General features: G+C 37.8%; 1 protein-coding gene across 16 annotated transcripts in view; it reads left to right on the forward strand.

The window, feature by feature from the left end:
- Window positions 1-14,035, forward strand: part of THADA (THADA armadillo repeat containing) — a 325,846-nt gene that overhangs the window by 49,800 nt on the left and 262,011 nt on the right. For all 16 annotated transcript variants that reach the window (XR_008506903.2, XM_045885094.3, XM_045885095.3 and 13 more), the window contains one exon: window positions 7,884-7,993. Coding sequence is in view for 15 of the 16 variants with exons in the window: in XM_045885094.3 (XP_045741050.1) it covers window positions 7,884-7,993 (110 nt within the window). In the remaining variant the exon portion in view is untranslated. The remainder of the gene's footprint in view (window positions 1-7,883; window positions 7,994-14,035) is intronic.

Consider the following 14,035-nt stretch of genomic DNA (forward strand, 5'->3'; position numbering starts at 1 on the left):
AAACATGTGCTAGAGTCTCTTCACTGTTCAACTCCTCTTTTCAAGGACAAGTTAAAACATCTAGTTTTGGGGGATTTGTTGGAGAGTGTTTAAAAAAAAATTTCAGGGAAACAGATTTTGCTTTTACTGTAGTTGAGAAAGACCTGAAAGCTTCCTGTGAAAACCATCTGGCCTTGACATCTTTTCCATAGCACCCAAATCTTTTGAATTTAATTTATGTGGGAGAACCATGTTGGAATTGAGAATTTATATAAAATAAAAGAGATGTTTGTAAAAAAAACCCAAAAAACAACAGCAACAATAACAGAGAGGCTCTTATAAACTGTTTTCTTGAATAAAAAATGAGTCTTGCTTTTCTGTAAAATATTAATTTCTATTCTAGTGAGATTCAGTCATTTTTCCATGTCGCTGTTCATGTGGTGATATCACATTTTGGGTTTGAGAAGAAATTAACTCCTGAATGAGCAATCAAGAATGTCTGGGGTAACGCTGTTCCAACCTGGAAACCCTGCCACTTGTGGAAGGCTTTATTCTTGATCCTGGTGTCTTTAACTAGAAGAAATGCCTCAGTTTAGGAACATTTAGTCAATGAAAATCAAAGTCATCAAGAAATTAGCGTTATTCATATTGCTAGAGGATTCCTACTTTTATTTATTTTTTATTTATTTTTAAAGATTTTATTTATTTATCTGACAGAGAGAGACACAGCAAGAGAGGGAACACAAGCAGGGGGAGTGGGAGAGGGAGAAGCAGGCTTCCTGCCGAGCAGGGATCCCGATGCGGGGCTCGATCCCAAGACCCTGGGACCATGACCTGAGCTGAAGGCAAACACTTAACGACTGAGCCACCCAGGAGCCCCGAGGATTCCTACTTTTAAACAAAACTTTTCTCCGTGAAATTCTTCTAAATTAAAAATACAACCATGTACTTAAAACTTTTGAGAGTTAAAAATATGTACATGATAGAGAAGAAGGTAATTTCCATTGGAGTGGGTGGGCCATGCCTAAGGTCCACCTTCCTTCCAAGGACACAGTCACTATTACAACACAACATCTTTTGTGCACCTATCAGCAAAACTAAGAATTTAAGAGTCAGTACCTTAGGTGAGGGTGACTATAACAGATGTGCACAGACAGAGGCAGCGAAGTGACTTGTAGGCAGGAGTCACTTTGGGGGAGAATCTGGGACTTGGATTTCTTATTCTCAAGAGTAATAATAACAACAGTGCTCTGCTTTTCTCTTAATGGGTGAAGGAGGCCGTTCCATACAACCTAAAATATTGACACTCAACCCAGTGTATCTTTTACTCTCCATTTGCCCTTTACTCTTGAAAAAGCAGGATGATTCTAATTTAAAATTTGATGTCTCAAATGCAGACAACAGGGAGGATTTCTTTTGTAGCCCGGCGCCTTTAATCCCATCCTAGTTTTAGGGCCATTTGTTGAAGGGGTGACCCCTGAAATCCTGCATACATGAGGGTGGTTTCTAACCAGCTGGCAGGCAGTGAGATCATTTTGAAGATTACAGTTTGCTGCGGAATGAGAAGGACTGGTTCCCGTTTGCTGTATTCACAGACTATTAGAGCTGGAAGGGTCACAGGGATGATAGGATCCAGCCATCTTGTACAAGGGTGTTACCTGGTTTGCCCAAGATCACAAAGCTGGCTTGTGGCAGTTGCGGGAGGGGAACCCAGTTCTCCTTTCCAGCCTGCGTTCAGACACAGCACAGTGCTGCCTTTGTTCTGAACTGCTCATTTAACTTTTCTTTAAATTTAATCTTCCCTACTTCCCCTTCCCAACCAGACTTTTACAAGCAACAGGACAGTAAGGCAACTTGCTACTGAGCTTTTTAGCAAATGATTCATCTCCCTAAATCACTTCTTGCAAAGCAGTGTGTCCTCCACGGCTTCAGCAAGAGGAAAATGTGTTCATTCAGAGGCAAGTCTGACTTTCCTCCTGCAAGGTAATCACCTAATGAAAGGTTCTTTCATAATGTCCCTGTACAAGAAGCAGAGATAAAACCAACTTTGAGGGATGTAAGTCGAGACCCTTAAAGAGTGGGCAGTACGCGCAACCTTATCTCATAACTTCCTGGCTGGTGTGTGTCTAGGCTTCAAGCTGGATATTTTGCTGATGTAGAGCTTTTGCTTGATACATTTTGTTGGTCCTCTTTCCAAGGGATATTGGATACCCAGTGCCTGCTTATTTTTTTTAAACAACTTCCTCTATCTGGAGTATCAATTCATATATTTATATATTTCCTCTAGTATTCCTAAAAAGAAGCTTTGGGGTAGATTTTTCATACCTGCTTTCCTTTCCTAGTAATTATCGCCACAGAAATCGCCTGAACAAAAATAATTACCAACAATTAAATTAGCTATTTTTAAAAATTCCTACTGTAGATTCTGTTGTAATTTTTAGGATGTACATGGCTAAATGGGTTTACACATTTTTCTCAGTGTCTTTTGTTACTGTGTTAGGTTTTCTGTAATGGACAACAGGGGATATATGTTTATTAGCATCTGTAAGTCTTAAAGAAATTGCCTTTTGTGTTTTGCCAGAGTTTATTTTTTAGAAATTATGAGTAACTATTCATTGAATTGTACTGAATGCAGTTTACTATTTTTAAGCTATGAAATGGAATTAAACATATCTTTTAGTCACCTATTTATTGACTGCCGTACTACAAGGGTGTTGTGGGAACATAAAGAAATGTAATATGTGGTTCTCTGACCTCGAAGGGCTTAGAAATGTAATAAGGGATGCAAGACAAATTCATTTTTAAAAGTTAGACTAAAGGACACCAGTTAAAAGGGCACATGGTTAAGAATTTGCTAGAAAGCAAAGAATAAACTGCTGGTAAGAAGATGTCTAAATACCAGAAAACTATTTTTTTTTTTTTAAGATTTTATTTATTTATTTGAGAGAGAGAGAATGAGAGAGAGCGAGTACATGAGAGGGGGGAGGGTCAGGGGGAGAAGCAGACTCCCTGCCGAGCAGGGAGCCCGATGCGGGACTCGATCCTGGGACTCCAGGATCATGACCTGAGCCGAAGGCAGTCGCTTAACCAACTGAGCCACCCAGGCGCCCGAAAACTGTTTTTTTAAAAGATTTTATTTACTTGAGAGAGAGAGAGTGCACACGCGCGCACAAGCATGAGCGGGAGGGGGGTAGGGAGGAAGAGGGAGAAGCAGACTCCCCATTGAGCAGGGAGCCCAATGTGGGGCTCGATCCCAGGACCCTGGGATCATGACCTGAGCCGAAGGCAGATGCTTAACCGACTGAGCCACCCAGGGCCCCTAAATACCAGAAAACTATTATCTTTGTTGTTATTATGTAGGGGAGCAATGTTTGGGCTTTGAAGAATCCCCACTGTTAGTAAGAAATCTCTATAGTAGAGAATGTACAGTTTAAAACATTAATTATCTTACTGTCATCTAAACTTTTATAAACTGTTCTATTTAACCAAAGTGGAATTAATGACATTCCTAAGGTTATACGAGGTAGCTGTGTCCTAAAGTCAAAATTAAGGGATTAAGTCTCAATACTTGATGATACAAAATAAAAACAAAAACAGACATTTACTGTTTGCTAGTCTGCCAGGTGCTCTGCTACATGCTTGTATGTGTAATCTGACTTATTTCTCAGAATAATCCTATGAAGTAGGTTCTAGTTTTAGCCCCATTTCACAGGTGAAGGAACTGGCTTAATTAGCTTATATTAGTAAGGAGGCTGAGTAGGGTTCCTGAACTCAGCCCTCCTGGCTCCAGAGTATCACAGCTTAACCACTGCATATGCTTTTGTAGAAACGTTCCACCAATACTTAAATCCTCTTGGGTTTATCTACTTTAGAATGAGTGGAATTAGCCTTGATTTTTCAGCTGTATTTCTATCGATAAATGACAAATTTTTAAAAATGTATTTAAATTTGCCCTTTGTGGGTTTTAGGCTCTAGATGAGCATTTAACTCCCCTAATTTGTCCACTGGTGAGTTATAGATGCCTAAAGACATGGCATGTAGCTATTTTCCCCTATGGAAATTTATACCCTGTAAATCTAGAAAGCATGTTAATTGGCCTGTAGAAATGGGTTTTATGAAAATTTAGAACCAGGATCTGCTAAATTTAAAAAGTTAGTGACTAGAATTTAATTTTAAGAATAAAAATCAGGGGTGCCTGGGTGGCTCAGTCATTAAGCGTCTGCCTTCGGCTCAGGTCATGATCCCGGGATCCCGGGATCCCGGGATCGAGCCCCGCATTGGGCTCCCTGATCCGCAGGAAGCCTGCTTCTCCCTCTCCACTCCCCCTGCTTGTGTTCCCTCTCTCACTGTGTCTCTCTCTGTCAAATGAATAAATAAAAATCTTTAATTAAAAAAAAAAGAATAGAAATCAGTGCCCCCCCTTTTTTTTTTACCTTTTTACCTTTATTCCCTTTTAAAAATCTTGAGATGTATGTTATTCATTAAGAAAATATTTTGTGAAGACATCATCCATGTTTTTGTGAACTTTAGATAGGACTTTAGTAGCATCTAATAAAAAGGCAATTGGTTCAGAGCTTTCAGAGGACTTCTGCATTTTAAAAATAAATTTAAAAATCCTATTTCTGGGGGCACCTGGGTGACTCAGTCAGCTGAGCCTTTGGCTTGGGTCGTGATCTCAGAGTCCTGGGATCAAACCCAGCATCGAGCTCCCTGCCTCAGCAGGGAGTCTGCTTCTCCCTCTCCCTCTGCACGCCCCCCCCCCTCGTGCTCACTCCCCCCCCTCGTGCTCACTCGCTCGCTCTCTCAAATAAAAAAAAAAATCTTTAAAAAAAATTCTATTTCTGGTTCTGACTGTTGTCATTAATTTTCTAAGTTGTTTGGGTCAGATCTGTTTCTTGTAGCCTGATTATCCAATGGGAGGTGTCAGCATGGCCTTTTTCCCTGTCCAGCTGCCACACTGCCCTGCTGACTCCTCCTACCCTTGGTAATGGGGTCCATGTCCAACTTGCAACCCTGTCTTCCACTGTTTACTAGTATGAAACCTTAAGGTCATTCAGCCAGGCCTGCTAACCTTCACTTACATATTCTGTGTTCATTCATATAGAAAGATCCAGTAGTGTCTGGGAGGTAGCAGGGACTTAATAAATGCTCATTCCTCCTAGCCACCCAGCCTCTTCCCATGTTCGTTACCCTCTTCCATTTTGGTCCACCCAAGTATATCCAGTTCAAGGTCTAACCATGAAGCTTCTTGTAATAATTTATTCTAGGGCAGAAGGATCTTTCATTTCTTGGAGCTGTTAGGCATCTGATGGGTACCATTCAGCATATTGTTTTGCCTGAACTGAAAGCCTCTTGAGGACAGATGTCCTGTTTTGTTCCTCCCTGTCTACCCTAGCACTAAGCTGCTAAGCATTTGGCTGGGTGCTAAAGAAATATTTACTGATTGTCAGACACTGTATACTCTCTTCAAAGGCAAGAATTCATAGTATTACCTAGGTGAGTTTGTTGGGAGATTATGTTCAGAATGAAATGAGGGAAAACTGTCTACTTCTCACTTGTATTCTTAGAACCTCATTCTGTTTCCTGAGGCCAGGATTACCTAAAATTGAGGTCCATCCTTGAGAAGACCCATGTACTGGTCACACTTCTGAGATCTTTGATTTTATTATATGCTTTTTGGTTTAGGTTCCTTTAAACAGGATAAAGGAAGCTGAACATCAGATCTTTGCTTAAGAACTAGATGGTGAACTGTTTTAAGTTCACAGAGAAGCACTTTAACAGTTAACATTTGTGTTTTCCTGAAGTATGTTTTACTATCTGTAACATTTTAGAAAAAAAAAATTAAGGAAGTTAGACCCCATCTTTATGACTTGCTGTTTTTATTTTCTGTGCTTAAAATACCTATTCTTAGAAATCTTCTTTTATTTCTCTAATAATAGAAATGATACTCATAACAAGTTAACTGAGTGAAGTTCTGGTCCCCACTTTGTAGGATTATTGAGTTTTAGATCTATCTTGGGGGTTAAATTCAGATTAAAGGCTTGATAATTATGGTCAAAATACGCTCTGAAATTACTGTATTGAAGAGAAAATGATAAAGCTTACCCTGACGGTGGTTTTGATAGCTAGTTGTATGTGACTCTTAAAAAATATTAAAAATTAGGAGTATGGTAAGATCTTTACCTGAAAACTTTAGCTGAAGAACATGACGTGTCACTCTTGGGTTATTAAAGTGTTAGAATTTAAAAAATCCTATTATATACTCCTTTTCTGGTTCTTTGTTGTTTTATATCTGTTTTATGTCTTTCTTATTTCTCTAAGTGTATCACTTGTTACCTCTCTATAATCAGATATATTTTGAGTATGGAGTACGGCTTTACTTTTCCTCTATTTGGAAACCCAGAACTGAATTGGATTATAGATTATGGGCCTGTTCTGCACTTTTAGTTTTATTAACTTCATATACAATCTTTGAGGCAAGTACTATTGTTATACCCAGTTTATAGATGAGGAGACTGAGACACTTGCTCACGGTCAAACGTTTACACCTTGTACTGTTTATTATCTCTCATGTGTGCAGGGCACTAACCTAGTCACTGTGCTGAGGTAGAAGGTGTTTTAGGTAAGCATATCTGAGCTATCTTGGGATAGCTTGCCTTTCCACCGTACTGTGACCTGCTGGGGAGACTTGGATCAAGAGAGCCAATTACAGCTTTGGTCCTGAGCTTTATACAAAATTTGGATTTTCTAAAGTCGATAACCACCAAATCTTCCTGGTATAAAAGTACAGTTAGCCCAGTTTACCAGTTAATTCTGTACAAAACCTCATCAACAACTAATTGTTAGTCTTGCCTTCCTTAAAATATATTATCATATTTGTTATTTGTCTAAACTTGCATGCAGAAAGGCAATATGTAGGAAAGTGATCAGGTAGCATTGTGGAAAATTCCATGGTTCTGACTCAGCGTGAAGCCTGTCAATTTTCAATTTTCAGGACTCCCTTTGCACAAGTCTTGCATTGCCACTAATTGTTTATCTCTAAACGGTAATTATTGGGAGTTACTGTCCAGTGGACTGGAGTTTCAGTTTGGGAAGGTGAAAAAGTTCTGTAGATGGGTGGTGCTGATGGTTACACAACAATATGAATAGACGGAGTGCCATGGAACTGTATACATTAAAAGCAGTAAATTTTAGGGGCTCCTGGGTGGCTCAGTCGGTTAAGTGTCTGCCCTTGGCTCAGGTCATAATCCCAGGGTCCTGGGATCGAGCCCTGCATCGGGCTCCCTGGTCAGCGGGGCATCTGCTTCTCCTTCTCCCTCTGCTCCTCCCTGACTCGTGCTCTCTCTCTCTCAAATAAATAAATAAAATCTTTTTTAAAAATGTTGAATTTATTTTATGTCTATTTTAACCACAGTAGAAAAGAGATTTGTGAACCGAAAAAGCTAATTATTTCACCCAGGCTTAGGCGTGTAAGGCTTGTCACTTTGTGTGACTTGCTGTTGGTGTTGAGTGGTACAAGCTAACAGAACACAGCGAGGTTTGTGAAGCTGGTGTAGGGAGGCAGTTCTAGCCTAGCAGTTACAGATGACGACTGGAGCCAGACTGCCTGCGTTTATGTCCTGGTTCTGCTACTCACTTGCTGTGTGACCTTGAATAAGTTACTTGGCCTTTCTGGGCCTCGTCCCTATTGAACAGTAGAGATGATAGTAGAACTTATTTCATGGAATTTACCGTGAGGATTAAATGTGATATTACAAAAACACTTAAAATACTACCTGTCACAAAGTCAGTGCTAAACGGATAAAGATCTAGTTCTGAGTTCTCAATGGTTATTACTGACATAAATGTATCTGTAACTGTAGCTAAGCGTAAATCACACATTTATTTTTTATTTTGTTTTAAAGGTAAAAGAAATAGGAGATTACTTTAAACAACACCTCTTACAGTCCAGGCACAGAGGAGCGTTTGAACTGGCTTACACTGGATTTGTGAAACTTACTGAAATACTAAACAGGTAAACAAAACAAATATCCTTTTGTGTACATTTTTAAAAGACTAAATGCACAAACCATGTGCTCGAAGTAAAATTTACTTGTGTCTTTTGATGTTTAAAAGAATAAGACTTAGTTGGCTTCAAACTCTTGGAAGAAATTGTTTTCTTAGGTTTCGTTGTATGAGTTACTGCAGATGATTGAGTGACATGTCCAAACCAAGTTGTTCTCCCATTGAAAGGTGATTTGAAGCAAACTCAAAGATTTTGCTAAAAATAGCTTTGAAGTTACCATTTCTTTTCATTGAATGAAATGACTGTTTTGTCTGTTTGAAAATTACTTGGCATTTGGAATAAAATAAGCCTTCCAGTTTTTTGGATTTGTGTATATTACAGAGAAACACTTAAGGATTTTGTGTTTTTCTTCATAATTTTATCTTATAGAAAAATTTTAAAGAACAGTAAATGACCAAAAAGTATCAAAGATTTTTCCCCTTTACCTGGAAAAATACTTAGGTAGATTTCATATATTTAGCCAAATGTATTTTTTTGACATTATAGGTGCTGATAATTTCATTCATTCATATAATAGATTTCCTCCAAAGAGCTTGTGAGGAAACCTTAAATTACTTAATGACTAAGTGTTCATGGCAAGTGTTCTCTAAATAAAAGGTAGTATTTTCCAGGAAAACATTTCCATTGCCTGGAAACTTTTTGAAATGAAGCAGAGTTCTGCCAGTCTGGAGCCTCAGCAAACATTTTATTTTGGGCTGGTAAGACATCTACTCCTTGAATATTTTTGAAACACTTTTTTCACACTCCTGGTAAAAACATTTATAGAACATTTTGCAGTTATGGGCTGCACAGAGTATCTTTAAATGATACATTATAAAATGTTCCTGACATTAAAATGCTGATCTTGAAAATATTTTATTATCTTTTCAAGTCTCTCTTTCCAGTGTAGACATGACTTAGGGATTTTTTTTTCTCATAACACAACACACTTTACTCCCTTCAAATCAGTCATCAAATATATATTGAACATTAGTTGTGTGCTTAGTACTGTGTTTGGATTGGAGTTTATAGTACTTCTTTATAAGACAAGGGTCCTGTTCTTAAAGAGCTTATTGTTTAGTGTAGGAAATAAGCAGGGATGAAATTCAAAATATTTAACAGATGGTATGTCATGAGTACTGACTGGTCAGAACAGACACTGGCTGTAAGTGCTCAACATGGCTGTATGTATGGATGTGTATTAGCTGAATACCAGCCTGGAAGGTGAGACCAACACACTTGAGCAACTTAAACAATCCAATGTAATTGTCAAGTTTTGGGTGAAATTTACAAATTCTGTAGGAATAATGGAGAGAAAGCAACAGAGATAGGCTGGTAGGACTTAATGGAGAGGAGGTGGTATTTATGCTAATGCATGAGCAAGGTTTAACTAGATAGGAGAAAGGAGGAAACTTTGTGAGCAGATGTTCAGAGGCTAGAATCAGCATGGTATATTGTTAGGTAAGTAAATAAGTAATCCATATTGTAGTAGTGGTGGTGGTGATGGTGGTGATGGTGGTGGTATTAGTAGGCAATACCAAACAACTGGATAGATTGAGACCAAATTAAGGATATTTAGAAAGTAGGTTTGCTGTAGTGGGGATGGAGAAAGCCATTGAACATTTTGATCTGAGATAGATGATAGGATGCATTGTAGAACAGAGAAATAGCAGTGAACTTTGACATAGCCTCTTAGTTCTATTTATATCCACTCTATTTGTTGGCAGTGAGATTATACAAAAGTTAATCTCCTTAACTCTGATCTCTTCATCCCTAAAGTAAGGAAAAGAATATTTGCCCAGATCTCTGGCTGTTGTTGTATAGATCAAGTTTTCATTATAAAACTTTCTACAAATGGAAAACATCAACGAGACTGGTGTTGATTGTAGTGTTGGTATGCAAAAGAGGTTTTCCGGTTGGAACTATTAGGTTAGATAGATTGTAATGGCAGATTATAGTGAGGAGGGCCTGGAATCAGTTATAATGATCTAGATCTAAGGTGATGAGAGCTTCTTCCTCTGTGATGTTGGCCCTGGGAATGGAGGGAAAGAAGTGGCATGTCAGTTAACATTCAGCCCCACAGAGTAACAACTCTACTTACAACGTATTGAATGCTTAGAAGGAAGCTCTGGATTTTATTATATTTACATAATATATTTATATAATATATTTCATGATTTTATGTGTCGAGATTTAGGGCAAGGCTCAGCTGGGTGATTCTTCTCAGTGTATTTACTAAGTACAGTTGGTGGCATTGAGCTGACAGATGAACTGGTCGAGAGGATCCAGGAGGCTTTATTCATATTATCGCAACTTAGTGGGATAGCTGGAAGATTGGGCCAGGTTGGGACTACATGTTGTCTCTTAGCCTGGCAGTCTTAAGGTAGTTGGCATTCATGTATGGCAGCTGGCTTCCACCAGAAAGAGTTCTGAGAGAACCAGGCAGGAGCTTCATGGTCTTTTCTTTTTCTTTCCTTCCTTCCTCCCTTCCTTCCTTCCTTCCTCATGGTCTTTTCTGACCTAGCCTCCGAAGTCTCATAGCATTGCCTCAGTCACATTCTTCTGGTTATAAGTGAGTCATAAGGCTACTCCAGATTCAAGGAGAGAGGAATTAGACTCCATTACGTGTTTGATGGTGAAGTGGTAAGGTCATGCTGTAGAAATACATGTGGGATGGGAGATACTGTGGTGGCCATCTTTGAAAAATGCGATCTGCCACATGAACCAACTGAATGTGAGTGATGAAGGGCACCAGGGAGTCCATGATTGTTCCTGTGGTTTAATTCTTGGTGACCAGAACAATGGGATTAATGTTAACAGAGGCCGGGAAACTGAAAGTTTGATAAAGGTGAATAATTTGTTTTGTATGTGTTGTGTGTGAGATGATGATGGCATATCCTGGTGGAAATATATAAGTCAGAACTTGGAGATAGGGGATTAGGTTTGGGAGATATAACAGAAACAGAGATGTAGGTTTAGGAGTTGTCATCATAACCATTGTAGTTAGTAGGATTGCAGTCTTCAGGGGATAGCGTAAAAGGCGAAAAGGACCGAGGACCAAGGACAGAGGCTTTTGAACAGCTGTAGTGGGTGGTTGAACGCTACAGTTGAAGGCATTCAAGTAAATGAAACAGGGAGACTAGGCAAGGCCCAGTGTCTGGTATCTCAGCCACTCCTAATCTGCTTTAAAAATCTCATGGTTGTCACTGTTGGCTTTTAACCAACCTGTTATGAGTTCTCAACTGTTGCTTCCAAACCAAGTGGTTCTTGGTCCCTTTGGAGACGTTTCAGATCTGCGGAACAGAATGTTTTGCAGAGAACATCTTTACAATGTGTGTGGCTTCCTTTTGTTTGGTTTTTATTTTTAAAAGAAAATGTGTTTCTTTTGGATCCTTTGGAAAGCTTGTTATAAGCTCTTAAGTTATGAAAAAGTTACTTTTCATACAACTTTTTAAAAAGTTTGCAGAAAGAAATCTGGGCTTTCATGAAAATCCACTGAAATGGAGGCCAAGTGCTGGCCACCTCTTGAACTACAGCTGTGTTAAGGAAGGAAGCACTTAAAGAGATTAATGGATAAATAACTGAAGAGTTAAACATGAGCCACATTGTTTGTATTGGTTTTTAATAAGATTATTCAAAATGTCTTCAAATGTAAACTGACTTCGCTATTAAACAATCATCTAAGAAGAAATAGGAATGGGAGATGCTATTCTTTTTTTCTGGGAATTTTTTGAAAGTGACACTTGCACACATACACAATAGTATGTTGAATTAATTTTCTAAAATATGATTTTCTTATGTGGTGCTTTCTGTTTAGAATTGGATGAAACATGCATACTCTCTTCAAAAAACATAAGTACGTGCCTAAGCATTTGATTGGAATGGTTAGGTGCATGCAAGTCATTACTCTAAACTCAAGTTTCTGATGAAATTTACATTTGCTTGTTTACCCTTTATAACCTTAGTATTTTAAGTTGTTCTTTCAGTGAAAATGAACAGAATCTTAAAGTAGGGTGTTAGGCCAGGGACTGTAGCTTTCATTTGTACAACCATGAATTAATCTTAACCATAAGGGGACTAAATTGTTGACTACAATTCTAAATGTAGAAGGGAGATTCGTGAATACTTAATATTGTCTTATTCTGCATATATTTGAATTGTTCTGCCTATTGAGATATACCTTAACCTACAACTATTTATTGCAATAATTACAGTCATTCTCAATTATTGGCCTGAAAAAAATGAACTGCTGACATTTAGCAGTTTTTGTCATAAAATGCTAGTGCTAACTCATGGACGTCAACAATGATGGTAGACAGAAGTAATTTAAATAAGTATTTAAAATTTCATCAGTTAATTACAGCTACTACAATATAAATTCAATAGAAGACTTCTTATGAACAATTGAATTATAATAATGAAAAAATAATTTCCTCTACTTTACTGGAGAATGAAAGACCAAGTCTCTAAAGAGTATGCGATTGAGCAAGAAATAAGTGTAGAATGTAATGTATGAGATTTGGGGAAAAAGTCATTCAACTGTTAAGAAAATAAAATACAATCTTGTCTAAACCTTTATTCACATCTGCTTTGGCAAATGTGTCTAAATAAGACACTTTTTTATTTCTGAGTGTCCTATGAATTTTATTTAAAACATTAATAATTAAATAAAGAATAACTAAGTGATAATCCACTCTGGGAAGCCATATTTTTTCTTTATATAAAGAGGAAATCCTTTTGATTTCCCAGTTCTGTAGCAGATTGAAAGGATTTGTGGAAAATTAGGATGTTTTAATATTTAAATTCTAAATCTTGGTGTCGTTGGTTTTTGGCCCCTGAATTTTTATTTTTAAGCCCACTTCATAGTTGAGTCAGGTATTACCTTCTTTCTGGAACTTCAAATACTTGTTTTTAAAGTTCTCATAGTAATACTGAGTCATTTAGACGTAATAACAGAGGACTCTTATTCTCAGTGAGTAACCTCTATCTCAGCTCTGTTAGTAAAGTCCCAAAGTTTTCAATATTAATTTTTCTCCTTGATCACAGGGAATGGTTATATTAAATATTAAGAGAACCAACAATCTAATCTGCCCTTCTAACCACTTTTTTTAATCCACTGTATCTTGCCCTTTCCCTGTGGCCTTCTTATTGGTAATTCAATTTAGATTTGGTCATTGTTGTTACTGCCTGTGCCTGCAGCTTAGGCTTCAAAATAGCCCCCTGATGTTTTACCCAGCAGTAAACCTTAACAATATTTGATGGTGGTGAGGGAGGTTAAGATGACTTCTGTTGATATGTAGCTTTCTCGCTGGATCTCATTTGGGCAAGTCATTTTTCAGGCTTAAAATTTCTCCATGCTTCAGGGTTATGTTACCTTTTTAAAACGTGCATGCACATGCACACAGCCTTCATGCACATCTGTCACTGTTTAGTTTAATTGAAATAATAAACATGAACCTTGAAATAATAAACATAATACTTGACCAGAGAATGAATGGAGTGGAGACTGTAGCTTATGAAATAATTGGAGATTGAGAAAATCTCTAAGTTAGGGAAAATAACCATACTGAAAGAGTTTGAGGAAATGAAGATAACATTTCTCAATTAACAATAATAATAAAACTAATCAGAACTCAACAAAAAAATGGCTCTGGGTTACCATACTTAGGTGGATGGATGAAGCCATTGGAAAGCCACTTTGTAGTCAGGGAACCTGATTTACTGACACAAAATAGTCTAATGACCAATTAGTTCGGTATACAGCATATGTAATTTGATTTCAGTCTGCGGGTTTTTTGCTTATCTTAGAATACTTACCCACTATGAGTGAGATAGCTTTGTGGATAGAAAATGGACTAATCTGCTTATGGAACAATAATTTGCTCCAGCGATTTGCTCAAGACAACACAAAGGCCTAAACAGCAGTTATGGTCTGCCCTGTTTATTTCTGTTACTTTTAGTAGAGATTCAGGCCATAGCATTTAACATAGGACAAACAAAAACCAAAAAACA

This window comes from Mirounga angustirostris, unplaced genomic scaffold, assembly GCF_029215605.1.
Source record: "Mirounga angustirostris isolate CCGP_5_RB_7025 unplaced genomic scaffold, mMirAng1.0.hap1 SCAF_10, whole genome shotgun sequence".
Classification (NCBI taxonomy): Eukaryota; Metazoa; Chordata; class Mammalia; order Carnivora; family Phocidae; genus Mirounga; species Mirounga angustirostris.